This window comes from Nestor notabilis, unplaced genomic scaffold (assembly GCF_000696875.1).
Source record: "Nestor notabilis isolate BGI_N333 unplaced genomic scaffold, ASM69687v1 scaffold18077, whole genome shotgun sequence".
Classification (NCBI taxonomy): Eukaryota; Metazoa; Chordata; class Aves; order Psittaciformes; family Psittacidae; genus Nestor; species Nestor notabilis.
In genome coordinates this window covers 11,751-27,000 of record NW_009936245.1, presented here as the reverse complement: position 1 = coordinate 27,000, position 15,250 = coordinate 11,751, and the positions used below count along the sequence as shown (strand labels likewise).

Here is a 15,250-nt window from a genome sequence, read left to right as displayed (position 1 = left end):
TCCCTTCGCTGGCTGCCGAGCTCGCAGCGTGGAAGTCAGTTTGTGGAGTTGTTGAGCTTCTTGGATGCTCCTGGAGATGAAACCGGGATGAAATTCCTGCGCTGTGGTTTGGGTTGGTTTTTTGTGGAAACCAAACTTAAACCTTTCCTATTTACCGAGTTTGGAAATCAGTGGCCAGCTGTGCTCCCGCCGGTTATCAGTCGGGTGTTGTGGGTTTGTGGGAGGACTAGGGAGTCCAGATTCCTGCTTCTGCCACGAACTTACTGTATGACCTTGAATAAACAGCACGTACTTCAATGAATGCCAGAGTTACAGTGGGTCTGTGTTTTTTCAGATGTTCTTAAAATGATGTCCTGAAGTTCAGGCTTAGCTACCTAAATAACTGGCTGGCTTTCAAAGGTACAGCTTCTTACCGATGTAAATAGCAGCAAGGAGGTTCTGTTTTGTTAGTTTGTAAAGTGTGGTTGAGCTCCTCACAAGAAAAGAATGCAGAGTAATTACCAGGTGTTGTTAGTAAAATTACCTAATTACACTAAGAATGTAGTACTACTAACGGCTTTCCTGACAATTGAATGGCCTGTATGTATTTATAGTACAGTTCGTGCAGTTATTTTATAGTGCAGGTTGAATCTGTCTGTACTGCCTAGAAAGATCCTCTATGACTTCCTCAGAGAGGAATCTTCAGGGAGATGGTACTGTGCAGAAGGAGTTAACTCATTAAGCTTGTTTGTGGCTAGTTTTGCAAGACTCAGTTTATTTAGAAATGTATTTGTGCATTTGAATTCCTCATCTGAATATGTGCCTAATTCACCTTACTGCCTTTGGCAATGGAACTGGCTCTGTGCAGCGGTTTAAGGATAGGTGTAACAGGTACTTTGATGTGGCAAATAGATTCACAGTGTGTCCAACTGAAAATAGCAAAGATACAGGTCTCTTAAATATAGCAACATGTAGTACACGGCACACATCAGAGACCGTGAGCATCTTTATTTTATGTTTTTGTCAGATTTGTAACACACAGAAGGGAGAAACTTGTTTTACAAACTGGTAAAACTGGTAAAAAACTCGATACTGTCAGTGCTGTTCTGTGTACATTTTGTATCTATTTTTTATTATTACACAAGTTAGTTCAGACCATCTAATTCTTGTTAGATGATAACAGTAGATCATCAGACTTAGATTCTGAAATATGTAAGGACCTGTTGTAAGCCTGTTCCAAAACACAACCCATTTAATCCCTAGAGTACTACATTTTAGGTTTAAGGTTGTTTTAGTCCTAATATCCAGGGAGCAAACATCAATTTTTAATGGCAAATAATTTTCAGAATACGTTCAATAAATTATTTTATGCTGCACGGTCTGAAAGAAATAGGTGAGCTTTTAAAGCTCTTGATTCTGTCAGGGTAAAACTTAAGATGTAGTTTATGCAGGAGGGCATGTGGCAGTGTAAATTTTAGCTCGTAAGAGTATCACTGATGAAAACACAATCACGTTGCTGTTAAGAAGCCTGCATCTCACTGCTCTCCAGCCAGTACCACTGGGGAAAATGAACAACTACTCTCCCCAAGGAAAACAAAATTCTTCCTCTCCAGGGTAATGTTTTCTTTGCTTTTTGTAGTTTTGTAATAACTACTCTTTAACTTATCGTGACAAAGAGAAGCTTTTATTTCTGGATGTCAGAAGGCTCTTGGTTACTGTACCAAAAATAGACTTGGATAAGTTGAGTGTACTTCGATCATACTAAATCTCAGTTCAGTAATACCATTTTCTGCACAAAAACAGTTGTACAATTTAATATCTTCTTCCTCCCCTATTCAGAATTACATACAATAAATAGACAAGTGTAAATGAAGTGATATCAGCAAAACAGCTTCTGTCAAGTGGTGACATTTCATTTCGGTTTGAGTAGGAAGAGTGATGCAGGCTCTGATTGATAGCGAGCAGTGTCTTGGTTGGTAAAACATGCGTGCTAGCAAACATGCTTGATGTCCAGCTCCTTTCTATCAAGGAGATTATGCTCTTGCATTTTCAAAGCAGTCAGACTAGTTTGTGGAGGCTTTATGCCTTGATGATAGAGCTGTGTCTTCTAGTCCAGCTCTTAGCTTGCTAGTTCAGGACTGAAGTGCAGCCATCCTATCGAGAGTACTATGAAAATAGTTAATTCCTAAATTCCTTTCTGTGTGCTTTCTTTGTTTCTATTTATTAAATTGTATTAAAGCATTTCTAGTTTGTTTTGACTTTTAGTTTGCTTAAGTGTTCTATATTAAGGTTAAAACCTGCTCATTCTTTGGTGTAAGAAAGAGTAGGATTTGCTTCCCATCTGGATGAAATGCAGAAGTGTGAAATGAATCCTAAGGTTTTACAGTAGAAGAATTGGGAGAGAATTGCTGTCATCTATATTTAGTGTGTTTAAACAACAGATGAAAAGCCTTTAACATAGTCAGTTGGAAAGTGTTTTAAAAATACTTCTCATTTTCAGGTGGGATGCAACTGCTGAGTGTAACAAAACCAAATTATCTAATCTCTGTTTTTAATGCTTTTGCAGCCAGAGTTGGGAAGACGTCACTAATCATGTCTCTTGTCAGTGAAGAATTTCCAGAAGAGGTAGAGCATCCGTGGTTGTTTGCTAAGTTTAATTTCTATCCTATTGTATAAATTTGTTTCAAAGAGTAAGTTAATAGGCTCTGCTTTAAAATAATGTTTCCTATTTAGAAAGAATAAAGTCTCAAGCTGCAGTGATGACTTCTGGAAGAGTGATGTAGGTTGGTTTAAATATATCTCTGCATGAAGATTAATTTAAATTGTATCTAAATTCCTTTCTTGTTTTTCACATGGTTAATTAAACTATTTTTTTAATATCTGAGCAATGTTAGGGTTTTTCTTAAGTAGTTGAAACTGGATATAACTAGCAGCATGTTTCAACACTAGAGATTCATAAATGGGAAGGTGCCGAAAGAGGCAAGACCCTCTTTTTTGTGTTGTTTTTAAAGAGCAAGTGGATTGCAAAATGAATGAGAATGAGGAATTAAGAAGTCACATTGTATAACTTAGCCATTTTTTGTAACTAAGCAAGGCATTGCCTTTTCTTCTGTTTTTGAAGAATGTTTTACTGACTCTTTTGAAGCAAAACCCACTGAAAACTCTTACTGTTTTCGTCCAGAATAGAAGTAAAGCTAATTCTACCTTTTATTCCTTTAGAAAAGCAGCACATATTTCCCTTTATGCCATAAAAAGAACTGCAGCTGCTACAAATAGTTAAGCTTTTTACATACAAACATGAATGTTTATTTCTTCTCATCACAAGTCTTAAAATAGACATCATGTGCTCTCTCTGAATCTACACTGCGCTGTGTTTAATGCAAATCAGTGGGTTACTGCAGCTCATGAGTCAACATTTGATTGTTCATGTAATTGAATTTAGTTCCCAACCTTGCAGGTAAAAAGGAGCCTCAGTTTCTGTTTGCTCTTAAATGGTTGTTCTGTTGGCAGGTTGCTTGTTGACGTATTTAGTGAATTGCTGGCCTCTCCTGCAGTATAATCTGGAATATTTCTGTAAATTTCCTCTTGAGAGGAAAAAGTGTCATTTATATGTGACACAAAATCTGCCTAAAAGTACAGATACAACTTTCTTTGAAAATACTGCATCCTATATAAACTGCTGAAAGAGATGTACAATTCCTGCAGGTCAGTTGTGCAGATCAGAGCTGTGGGGGTGTGTAACAGACATTTCAGACTTCGAAATAGTGTTTAATATGTTGGGTATTGTCAGTGATCATTCTTGATGAGATGCAGGTAGGGCTTGAAGCTTTACACAGAGGTGTTCTTCTGGTGATTGCCTTTTCTTTTTCCCTTTTTTACTAGAAGAAAACAAAAGTATTATGGAAGTTCAGTGTCGGCAGGTAAAAGGCATTAGATTCATTAAAGTCAGGTTTTAAGTTGATTCTTCCTGAATATTGAGTAGTGTTCTCTGGGAGATTGGCCAGCAATCACAGCTAGGTTACAGTATTTTGCAGAACACACGTTTTATTAGTATCTTTATTTTTATTAGTATGCAGGCTTCTCTGAACTTCGTGTTTAGCACTGTCAGAAGTAAGGAAGTTGTCAGGTTATGACTGTATAAAAATGGAGACCTGTGTTTTGTCTGTCACGCTTGTTTTCCATATCTTTTTTATTTTTTTCTTCCCCCTTAACTACTCATGCACTGTTTACAGGGTATCTTGTACTGATTTCAGCAGCAGTAGGATCAGGATATCTTGTGCAAAAATTTAAATGTTTAAACGTAAGTTGAACAGTATTTATGTTGGCAATAATGGCATTGTTAACTCTGATGCTACTCTCCTAGTAAAGAATGTGTAGCCCTTTGAAGCAATTGGTTGAATTTGATAATGCCCCCAAATTTTAGAACTTTTATTTCTATGACATTTTTGTTTCAAGGAAACTAATTCAGGGTTTGTTCACAGTTTGCACTATTTTATAGTTGTTCTGGATAGTGGTTGGCTATAGTGGATTGAGTGTTACTGAAGCATTCACTGAATCTCTTAACAGCATTGCTTTCTTGCAAAACATGCAGGAAGTTCCTTATTCTGTAAGTAGACAATGAGAAAATAGCAGTGACAAAAAGAAACTTGAGCTCCTGCTAAGTTGTTCTATTTGAAGCTGACTGTTTGGCAGGTTCATTATAGTACGCAACTTTTTTTGACCACCTGGATTTTCTGGATTATCTTTAAAGGCCTTTTCTTGCTGTTTCATTCCAATCCAAGGTTCCACCACGAGCTGAAGAAATCACCATTCCAGCTGATGTCACCCCTGAAAGAGTGCCAACCCACATAGTGGATTATTCAGGTGAGGACTACACAACGCGGGAGTTTGGCTGATCTAGTTGGAGTTATTTGTCTAACTCTGTAGCCTCTTTAACAGTCATACAGGTATGCGACCAAAGCTAACAGGTAGGAAAACGCTAGATTGAAGTAGAAACTCATGGGATAAAACAAAATCAGATGATGATGGCTGCTCCTACAAAGCTTGACATTAACTGTTGCTGGTACTTCCATGAAAGACAGTCATAGCAATATTCCAGTAAAGTTAGTGTTCGGTGTGTAACAGACGTACTTACAGGTTCAGACAGAGGTGAGTGCTTTCATGGAGTTCAAAATTATTTTTCTTTATTGCAGTGGAGAATTTAATAAAGCACAGGAGACTTTACATACCTCATATTCTATGTCTTTCTGAATATCTAAGTTTGGACACCTGATCCTTTTGTGTCAGTTTCTTATTTTGTATTTTTCTTTTTTGATGTATTCTAATCTCCCTGACCTTACAGAACAGATGAATGGGCACAGTATTGAGACTCATATGCTATCAGAAATATATGTAGTTCTTCCACAGCTAGGAAAATCCTTCCACCATTTACAGTGGAAGCCAAGAATTAGGCCGTGTTAGCAGATACCTTCCTGTCTTCTTTCTCCCACCTTTGCTGAGGAAGTATCTTTGGTGTGTTTACTTACTTGAAACAAAGAAATAACACATTGGGGTTTTTTGTTAGGCTTGAGCTTAAGTTTATCCGAGTTGTGTGCAACAGACTGTCTTGTGAGTTCATGGATCAGTTTCATTGTTGTTACAGCAGAAGCACTCTTTAGTGCATTTTACCAAAAGATGTTTAAATAAGAAGAGCTTTCACAAGGCTCTGACCAGCACTGTGAAATGTCCCACCTGAGTTCTGTAAGTTAATCAGTTTTGTTGGCAAAAATGTGTAGTATTAATGAATGGCTTATTCTGTTGAATGCAGAAGCTGAGCAAAGTGATGAGCAGCTTTACCATGAAATATCACAGGTAAGCGTATTTTCATGTTTACTGGAAAATAGTTTCTGCTTTTGGAGAAGTCTTTCCTTGTAAGTTCTCTGCATTAGAAAGGGCTTCAGTTTGAACTGAAGGAAAAAACCCTCTTGCTTTTTTTTCCTTGGCGTTTTGTTTTGTGCCCTGTGCTAGAGTAAACCTTCCTCTGTTGTGGAAAAGTAGGCACTGCCACTGTGTTGGTGAATTGAGCTTTAGCTTTGGCTCTTCCAACTGCAAGGACAGAACCTAAATACCTTTTAAGCAGTAGGTGAAGGGATTGGCAATTTTTGTGAAGAAGTAATCCTACCCTGGAAAGATCCATTTTTGCTTCCTTCTGTCATGTGGTACTACTGCATTTATGAATAGCATGGGATTCTTGGTAATTTTATCATTCCTTCTGTTTCCTATTTTAACTTCTTTCCGAGCACCTTTACACATTTGCTGTAAGGTCTGTCACGATGTTGGGTTCCATTTCTGGCGTTTAGTTCGGTACTCGAGTGGAGGCTGCAAATCAGGATTCTTCAGTTTAGATTTCTTGGTAACATAGGTCTCTTTGCAGGCATAAGCTATGAATGTCATGCTACAAGACAGGCTTTTTGGCACTTCTCAACATATGTATTACTTGGTTTAAGCTGTTGTACAGGCTACAAATAGCTTAGACAAGCCAGAGACATTTTTTGGCTCATGGTGGAACTGTTCTTACTCTGATGTTGTTACAAATGGTTCTTAATGTCTGTGTTGCTCTAGAGACTGTGAACAGTGGAATTCCATCCCTTTCCTTTGTTTTCATTTTAGGCAAATGTGATTTGTATAGTATATGCTGTTAACAACAAGAATTCTATCGATAAGGTATGGTAACACATTTTATCCAGTTTATTGCTTGAGATGTAACTTGTGGACTCTTAATTGTTGGCAAGCTGAAAACTGTATTGCACATTTAAAATGTGTGTGATGGTGTTCGAGTTCAAGTTGTTATGAGAATGTACAGATGTATTATTGCTTCTGGTCCATTTCAACATTTGGGTTTTCAGTCCTTTCAGTCATCTGAGAAAGTTGCTCATTAATCAGCTCCAGTTTCTCCAGTTTTTGTTTCCTCCTTTGTGGGTAAATATGTGCTGCTTGGGAAAGAAGCAGTAGCAGTTGTAGTCAAACTTGTGCAAAGATCAGTCATATTAGGTTTGAAAATATATTTTTCATGTTTGTTTTTAATCCCACTTTAGGTAACAAGTCGATGGATTCCTCTCATCAACGAAAGGACAGACAAAGATAGCAGGTGCATAAGTAAAGATGAGAAGTGTGAATTAGGCTGCACATCGATGGGTGTCAATGGACAGTGTTGAGGATGTTAATTGTTTGAGAAAATCAAATTAAACTTAAAGGTTATATAAGAAGTCCAAGCAACAAGAGATTTAACGTATGTAGGTCTGGTACATATGCCAGCAATGCTATTTATTTTCAGTTTCATGGGCAGCTTTTACCAGGTGTGTGTGTTTGTTATGGTATAACCAGTTTTGGCTACATGGTCTCTGTTTTCTGCTGGTTTTGTATAACAATATGATTAGTTACTTTTGCATTTCACTGTGGGTTTTTTGTTGTAGTATCAACAAGAAGAACATTTGTCTTAAGCGTGTATCAAAACCATTTGCTTAAAACTGCGTTCATTTAATTTTGCCTATCGGCTGCCAGTGATGTTTAATTACATCGTGAAAATAATATAATGGCTCCTGGTGGGAGGTGGAATACTAAAGTGAGACGGATCTTTTTATCCCTCTGTCTTTAAAGCTCTTAACGGGTTTTATTTTTGGTTTCAGGCTGCCTCTTATATTAGTTGGAAACAAGTCTGATCTAGTGGAATATAGCAGTATGGAAACTATCCTTCCCATTATGAATCAATATACAGAGATAGAAACATGCGTAGAGGTATGCAAGACTTTCTGAAGTTAGAATGAGTACCAAAAAATACATTCTTGCCACGCATGTGGGGCAAATTTTTAATAGGAAAGGTGATTTTATTTATTTTTGTTCAAAGTAAAATAGATTAAATGTAAGACATCCTGATGAGTTTAAATGTAATATTTCTTTAGAGAAAATTACACTATTGTATAATCAAATGTTACTCCCAAATTCTTCTAATCCTTAGAGCCTCCTCACATCTGTACCTTTAGCAAGTGTTTTAAATTTAATATTATAAGCTAGACAGAGGTCTGCAAAGTATTAAAAATAGAATTAATATTCTATTCTTGGTATGACAGCAAATGGTAGTGAGACCTCCTTTAGTAATTACTGAACGGGACACGGGCTGTGTTGTTTCCAGACAGCCCTGCACCCACAAGAGGGGGCTAGATCGTTAAAAGTTTGATGCTTACTTACATGTGAGAAGTTGCCAAGTAGCCAAGGCACAAGCTAATCGATACAAGGATTTCTCTTTCAGTGTTCAGCCAAAAACTTGAAGAATATATCTGAGCTATTTTATTATGCACAGAAAGCTGTTCTACATCCTACAGGTCCTCTTTATTGTCCAGAGGAGAAAGAGGTATTTATACACAGATTCTAACAGTAAAGGACGGGGGGGGAGGAGGAACGAGACAGAAGTAAATCACTTTCCTGTTCTTTGCTTTTTAGTGGATTTTGCATTTCTTGGTGTGTTCTGTTACCACAACCCCACCTCAAATGTCAAGCGTTATATTGCAGAGCCAGGATGATTGTTTGGTGGTATATTAATCTGATCTGTCTTTCCTCTGCATTCCAAGCAGTGAAGACAGTTTTTTTACATTAATTTCATGGGCAAATACAAATCAAATCTCTAAATGTAACTACTGTGTAGTACTGGACAGTAGGAAGGTTGCTTCAATCATAAATACTTTAAGTAGGGAACCAGAGAATAACTCTGTTTTGATTTCTTCCATCAGAATCATCTTTAGGACTTAGTAATGTTGTGATATAAATGTGCTGAAATCTTTTTGGTTTTCCAAAACCAATCACTATGCAATCTGTGTGACCTCTATGAAGAGAAGAGTCCATCATCACTGTAGTTGTTGGGAGAGAGTTACCAGTGTCTGGTTTCCTTCACTTGGAAGGTATCCGAGCAATTCCTCTGTTATAGAGATAGTCCATATGATCAATGCTTTGCCTGGTAGATGAATGAGCCCTGTGAAGGTTTTCAGTATTTGGTGTTTGAAGCCTTCTGAAGCCGTAGTTGTAGTGGTGAATAGAGATAGTGTGCTTGCTTAGAAAGAGTTGGCTGTAGTTCTAGAGTCACTTATATTTGCAAGGCACTGGGATTCAAAGGCCTTCCTCCCCCTCCAAAAAATGTTGGGGTGGAATCAGTTGGTTTTTAAAGTTTTCTGGAGCATCAAGACTGAATTTAGAGATCTGATTTTTTTTTTAATAACTGTATAGTGCCACCTTCAGCTTGTGAAGAGCTTGAGGGTCTTCTAATAGTTGAATAGAAAAACATTTAATGTGGATTAATTGCTTTAAATTTATGGGTATAAGTTTGCTAAATCAGGATTTTCTTTCCTCTAGCTTTTATTTTTGTGTATGAATGTGTCTGTTCTAAAAAAGGAAACTGAAGACTAGTATTTGTTTTAATGTGATTGAGCTGCTTGATGTCATTCAGTGTAATCTTTTATATTCAAGTCTAGAAAGATACTGAACTTCCTTTCATTCCATAGATGAAACCTGCCTGTATTAAAGCACTCACTCGCATTTTTAGGATTTCTGATCAGGATAATGATGGCACTCTGAATGATGCAGAGCTCAACTTCTTTCAGGTAACTCTTCCTTAGATTTTCACTGTGCTTGATAGTTGACCTGTGTAATTCTAGAAGAACAAGGGATTGTTTTTGGAGGAATAGTAGTAAGGTGAATCAGGTCTAAATAGTAAGTCTCAAGTGCAGTGTGGGAAAGTGAGTGTGTAAAAGTGGAAATGGTGTTAATTTTATTTCTAATCATTGTTCGTTTTAATTCGAGAGCAAAACTTTAAAAAAACCCCACTATTAAATGTACAAGCCTCAAGGCTTGCACTTAAAATAAAGCTTGTAGACCTTTATTTTCACTAAAAATTTGGATTGTCTTTTGCTATCAGAATGCTTAACGCTGTATTTCGTACAGGACTTGCTGTTTGTCCAGCGTAATAGCCAGTGATCCTAACATGCTCTTTTTGGGTTTTGATAGAGAATTTGTTTTAATACACCACTGGCACCTCAGGCTTTAGAAGATGTAAAGAATGTAGTCAGGAAAAACCTAAGTGATGGAGTTGCAGATAATGGATTGACATTGAAAGGTAAGCCTTACTTAAAAGGTGTGTCTTTATACAGTTGATAGTCATTCATACATAAAAAACTGGTCTTTTGGAGTATGATCTTGACTTTTTTAAAGCTACAAGAGCTGGGTGTAGTGGCAGTACGATCTCAAAGGATGATTAAACTGAGGAAAAATGGGGTGAATAAAATAAGATCTTTCTTACTTCCTGTTACAGAGCTTGGAGTCCAGATAAGTACACTGATTCAAAAGCTGCTGTCTCCTAGCTATATCTGTGTCCTGTCTAGACTCACTGGCTGCAACACTTGTCAGCAAGGTGTGGTGTCTGTCAACATTTTAACAGCTATGTTGGACAGACTGGCTCAGAGTATATGGCAAAAGAGAAAAGAGGTTTTCTTTCTGAGCACCATTGTAACTGCTTTGCTTGTGGAGCTTGCATATGTAATAGGACTTGGGAGAAATTGTGGGGAGTGGGTATCTTAAGGCATTGCCTTACTAACTGGTGAAATGTCAGTGTTCATTAAGCTCTGGAAAGGGCTAAACAAAACTCCTGCCCAGTTATTTTGATCCAGGGAGACAAAAAGCCATGAGACTACCCTCCAGGCTTCTTGCTAAGGCTTCCTACTTTAAATTGTTGAAAATATTGTCTTTATTTTCATACAGCTAAGTTCTTCTAAAATGCTGATACTAAAAGAAGCAACAACAGAAAACCAAGTGGCTTGTCTTAAGGAAATAGTTCCTTGGAGGACACTTTTACAAATAAGATGATTTCTGAACCTTCAGCCTGTGTAGATAATGCTCGAATGTCACCCAGGAGGTTTAAAATCTGAATGTCTGTTTCAAGCTTTTTGTTTTCAGTCTGATATTGATTCCATTAAAAATACTTGTAGCATTTCAGGGCCTTAAGATTTCATCATTTGATTTTTAGGTTTTCTTTTTCTACACACACTTTTCATTCAGCGAGGAAGGCATGAAACAACTTGGACTGTTTTACGTCGCTTTGGATATGATGATGATTTAGAGCTTACACCAGAATACTTGTTTCCTCCGTATGTATCACTTACTTTACCTATTTTTAACTTGCATGCATTTAATTTATGCTGCCTCCTGCTTTGGCAGGAGGAAAGGGTTATGTAGTGTGTTTATATAACACATTGTTACATCAATATCTCCCTTACTTTATGCCCTACCAGCTAAAATCTTCATGTAACTTAAAATGACAAAGGAAGAACTCCTGTCTCTTGTTCCACATCATGTACTGCTCTGTCTTTGTAAGAAACATGCCAAGAGAGACTGTTAATAGAAAACTGGAATGTAAATCTGAGCGGTTGCTTACTGTATGTGGCAACAGATTAGAAAAGGCTTGTCAGTATTTTCATAGCACTTGAGATCCTTTGTAAATCCTCACGTTAAAAAGTTGAGATTGAACAACTCTGTGGCTTCTTTTCAAAAATATAACTGCATAATTTTCCATTAAGAAAACCCAAAACCAACTACAAAAAACCAACTGAAGAAAAACCTGATAACTAGATAGCAATCTATCATGTCATATAAAGACACTCATGCATAGTTTTAAATTCCTAATAAAAAGTATATACTTTGATCTCTTGAAAGATAAATGATTAAAGCTAAGTGTAAAGGTCAGCTGTTAAATGGTGTAATTAAAAAAGTCTGTATTTTGATTTTTACTATCCTATATATCATAAACACGCTTAACACTTGTATTTGTTTTGTTTCTTTTGTTTTCATTGAACAGGCTAAAGATTCCTCAAGACTGCACAACAGAATTAAATCATCATGCATACTTGTTTCTTCAAAGTATTTTTGATAAACATGATTTGGTAAGCTTTTAATTTGAGTGCATGTGTCCCCTGCTATTTAAGAGCCTTAGTTTGCTAGCAATTTTACTAGCAAAGTGTGTTTTTTGTCATGTAATTTCATTCAGAAACTGTCTCTCGCTTGAATTATACAGTCAGAACTATCCAGCTGCTTGTATTTCTGTCTATAAGCAGAGTTGGCAGTTACAGTTGTACTACCATTTGGTTTTAACTTGCTTATATATTTAATCTTACTTAAACCTAAGATAAGAACAACAATTAAAAGGAAAGCAGCTCAGGGTTTTTTATAGCCAGTTCCTTGAATCTTGCAAGCGTACAGCAAGAAAATACCAGTTTAGAATAGACATGAATTAAGAGATTTATGTCTGATATTGTGTGTTTGTTTTCAGGATAGAGACTGTGCTTTGTCTCCTGATGAACTGAAAGATTTGTTCAAAGTCTTCCCTTATATGCCATGGGGACCTGATGTTAACAACACTGTCTGTACAAACGAAAGGGGGTGGATTACGTACCAAGGGTTTCTCTCTCAGTGGACGTAAGTATGATAGATGACATGTTATTAGCTGAGAGCTTTAGGTATGGTAGCACGTTTGTAGATTCTTCTTGAAAATATAGTAGAAAGATTGAAAGTTTAATAGTTGAAAATTGACCCAAGTAGTCAAGTTTCTACAGCCATCCAGTGGCCTAATCTTCAATTGTTATAACCTGTTCTGGATTTGGCCAGTATTTAGTGCTAAATCTGAAGAAGTGTCTCTTCAAAATGAGGAAATTTCCCTGAAACTTGTTGAAATACTTATTTCTGTTGTTCTAATCTTTAAAGGTGGTCTGAGTAACTGTGTTCAATAATGAGGGGTTTTCCTGTGGAAAATGACGAAAACATTATTTGCTGAGGGTGGGGGGGAAATACAGTGTAGGTTGGTCGGCCTCAGCAAGTGCTGCTTTCATAGAGTTTTCCTGACTTAAGACTGGTGAAGTTGCCACTTTTTACATTGAGAGTGATTTTGTCCTTCAGTACTACATAGTGCCAGGAGTGCTTCTGTGCTGTCAGCCTGGAGACAGGAGGGGAAGGTTGTTTCAGTGCTGTAAGGAATTGGTATCACAGATGCTAGTAATCAAGGAACTTCTTTTTGTCCCCTCTGCAAGGCTGACCACATACTTAGATGTACAGCGTTGCCTGGAGTACCTGGGTTATTTGGGCTACTCGATACTTGCAGAACAAGAATCTCAAGCATCAGCAATTACAGGTAATAAAAAATTTGGTACAGCTTAGAAATTTAAATTCAGAAATCTGCTCAAGAGTAAATTGTTTAAACAAATGGTCTGGTTTTCACTTTATTCTCTTTTACTTTCTGCTCAAGTCAAATCTTTGATGTTTTTGAGAGATTTTGTGTGCATTTTAGTGCAAGTGGGCAGTTATTTCATGTTTTCACATACATCTTGTGAATAATGTATGTGTGGTTTTTTTCAAAAGTGACAAGAGATAAGAAGATAGACCTCCAGAAAAAACAGACTCAGAGAAATGTCTTCCTATGCAATGTTGTTGGAATGAAAGGCTGTGGGAAAAGTGGAGTTCTTCAGGCTCTTCTTGGAAGAAATCTATTAGTAAGAAACCTTTTGCTTATATTCACTTATATATGCTTTTGAGTTAAGGTTAGACAGCAAACCAAACTGATATTACAGCTTTACTGATTATTATTGAGTTTGGAGAATTCTATGAGGGAATATAGAATTATTGGGAGGGAGGGTTTTGTTCTGATTGGTTTTGGGTTTTGTAGCAAATAGACAAGTGGCTATTGCATGTATTAACTGCACATCACACATTATAGCTATGCAGATAAACCAAAGATTAGAGTAATTTTTATTCATTAATAGATGGAGTAAAACAACTGTTCAAATCTAACTTGCTGTGGTCTAACATGAAATTCTGCCTTTTCAGAGGCAGAGGCAAATACGTGCAGAACACAAATCTTACTATGCCATTCATACAGTCTATGTATATGGACAGGAAAAATACTTGCTGGTAAGTTTTGCTTCATTATTGTTTGCATAAGGCTTGTTAATCTTAGAATTCAGTGAAGTACTGGGAGCCTTCTGCAAACAAATCTCTGTTTTAATGGTCTCCATAGGTCTGTGTGTGTGTCCATGTTCCCCTCTCCTCCCTCCCTTTCTCAGCCTAAATAACTTCTGGTTTAACATCTTGCTGATACTTTAAACTGGACCTGTTATTTTTGAAACCTTGACCTAAGAGGTACAGAACCCAGCCCATTAGGCTTACACTGTAGGGCATCGGATTATAACACATGGTAAGTTATCAGCAAGCAGGCTGCCTATTCAGTAAAGAAGAGTCTGTCACGTAGGGTGGTTAGGGTGGCTAAAGTTGATCTTCAGTGAGTGAAATATGTTCTTTAAAGTTTGTTCCATTATAGTTTTTCTTTATGATAATAGGGTGTCTTTCTTCGTTTTCCAGGATCTAGTCCTCTGCTCTGAGGTTTTCCTCTGTAGGATGAGTGTCAGTTTCTATGGGAATGCATGGCTTTGTGTTAAAGGTTAACTTTTTATGCTGAGGTTGTCATTGCCTGCAGATGTGATGTTAACAGCTCACATACACTGTCTGTGTGGTAAATTCCTACTATTTCTTTTTCATTCATTCTGCCTATTGTCTGTCCATTAGTTCTAAGGATATGTAAAAATGGGCCATAAAAATTATGAGAAAAAGAAAGTTATGAAATTCCTTTAACTGCATAATGATAAAGTTTTTCTCCCTCTCTGACCATCTGTTTTTTTCTAGCTACATGATGTCAGTGATGCTGACTTTTTAACTGATGCTGAGACCATATGCGATGTTGTCTGCCTGGTATATGATGTCAGTAACCCTAAGTCGTTTGAGTACTGTGCCAGGATTTTTAAGGTTTGTACAATTATATATACACAAGCCTTCACATTTCTGTATCTTCTTGCTGACAAAATATTCAGTGTCAGTTACTGATTCTATACACAAGTTCTAGTGCTTAAAAGACACTTTATGAGTGCTGTTTATATATGGCTCATGCATTAAAAGTGCAGTTTTAATTATTCAAAGCTAATCTCTAGTTGTCTATATAAAATATTCTGCTTCTGGAAATGCCTGACTTCAGTGCAGTGAATATATCTTAATGCTGCTGCAACCAGTTCAACTCAGGCTATTCCAGGTTGTGTGTTTCATATACTGTTTCTTCTTTTCTTTTAAACTTGCAGCAGCACTTCATGGATAGCAGAATACCATGCTTGGTGGTAGCTGCAAAGTCCGACTTGCATGAAGTTAGACAGGAATATAGTAT

General features: G+C 37.0%; 1 protein-coding gene across 3 annotated transcripts in view; it reads left to right on the top strand.

Annotated features, from left to right (window-relative positions):
• The first annotated feature begins 2,553 nt into the window (after positions 1-2,553).
• RHOT1 (ras homolog family member T1) overlaps positions 2,554-15,250 on the top strand; it is a 21,733-nt gene continuing 9,036 nt past the window's right edge. For all 3 annotated transcript variants that reach the window (XM_010018251.1, XM_010018250.1, XM_010018249.1), the window contains exons 1-17: positions 2,554-2,604; positions 4,761-4,842; positions 5,786-5,829; positions 6,628-6,681; positions 7,053-7,105; positions 7,644-7,752; positions 8,264-8,365; positions 9,507-9,605; positions 10,009-10,117; positions 11,024-11,144; positions 11,852-11,936; positions 12,323-12,468; positions 13,077-13,177; positions 13,405-13,535; positions 13,870-13,953; positions 14,722-14,841; positions 15,168-15,250. The exon at positions 15,168-15,250 is cut by the window's right edge and continues 147 nt beyond it. In XM_010018251.1, the coding sequence (XP_010016553.1) occupies positions 2,572-2,604; positions 4,761-4,842; positions 5,786-5,829; positions 6,628-6,681; positions 7,053-7,105; positions 7,644-7,752; positions 8,264-8,365; positions 9,507-9,605; positions 10,009-10,117; positions 11,024-11,144; positions 11,852-11,936; positions 12,323-12,468; positions 13,077-13,177; positions 13,405-13,535; positions 13,870-13,953; positions 14,722-14,841; positions 15,168-15,250 (1,556 nt within the window). In that variant the 5' untranslated portion in view covers positions 2,554-2,571. The remainder of the gene's footprint in view (positions 2,605-4,760; positions 4,843-5,785; positions 5,830-6,627; positions 6,682-7,052; positions 7,106-7,643; positions 7,753-8,263; positions 8,366-9,506; positions 9,606-10,008; positions 10,118-11,023; positions 11,145-11,851; positions 11,937-12,322; positions 12,469-13,076; positions 13,178-13,404; positions 13,536-13,869; positions 13,954-14,721; positions 14,842-15,167) is intronic.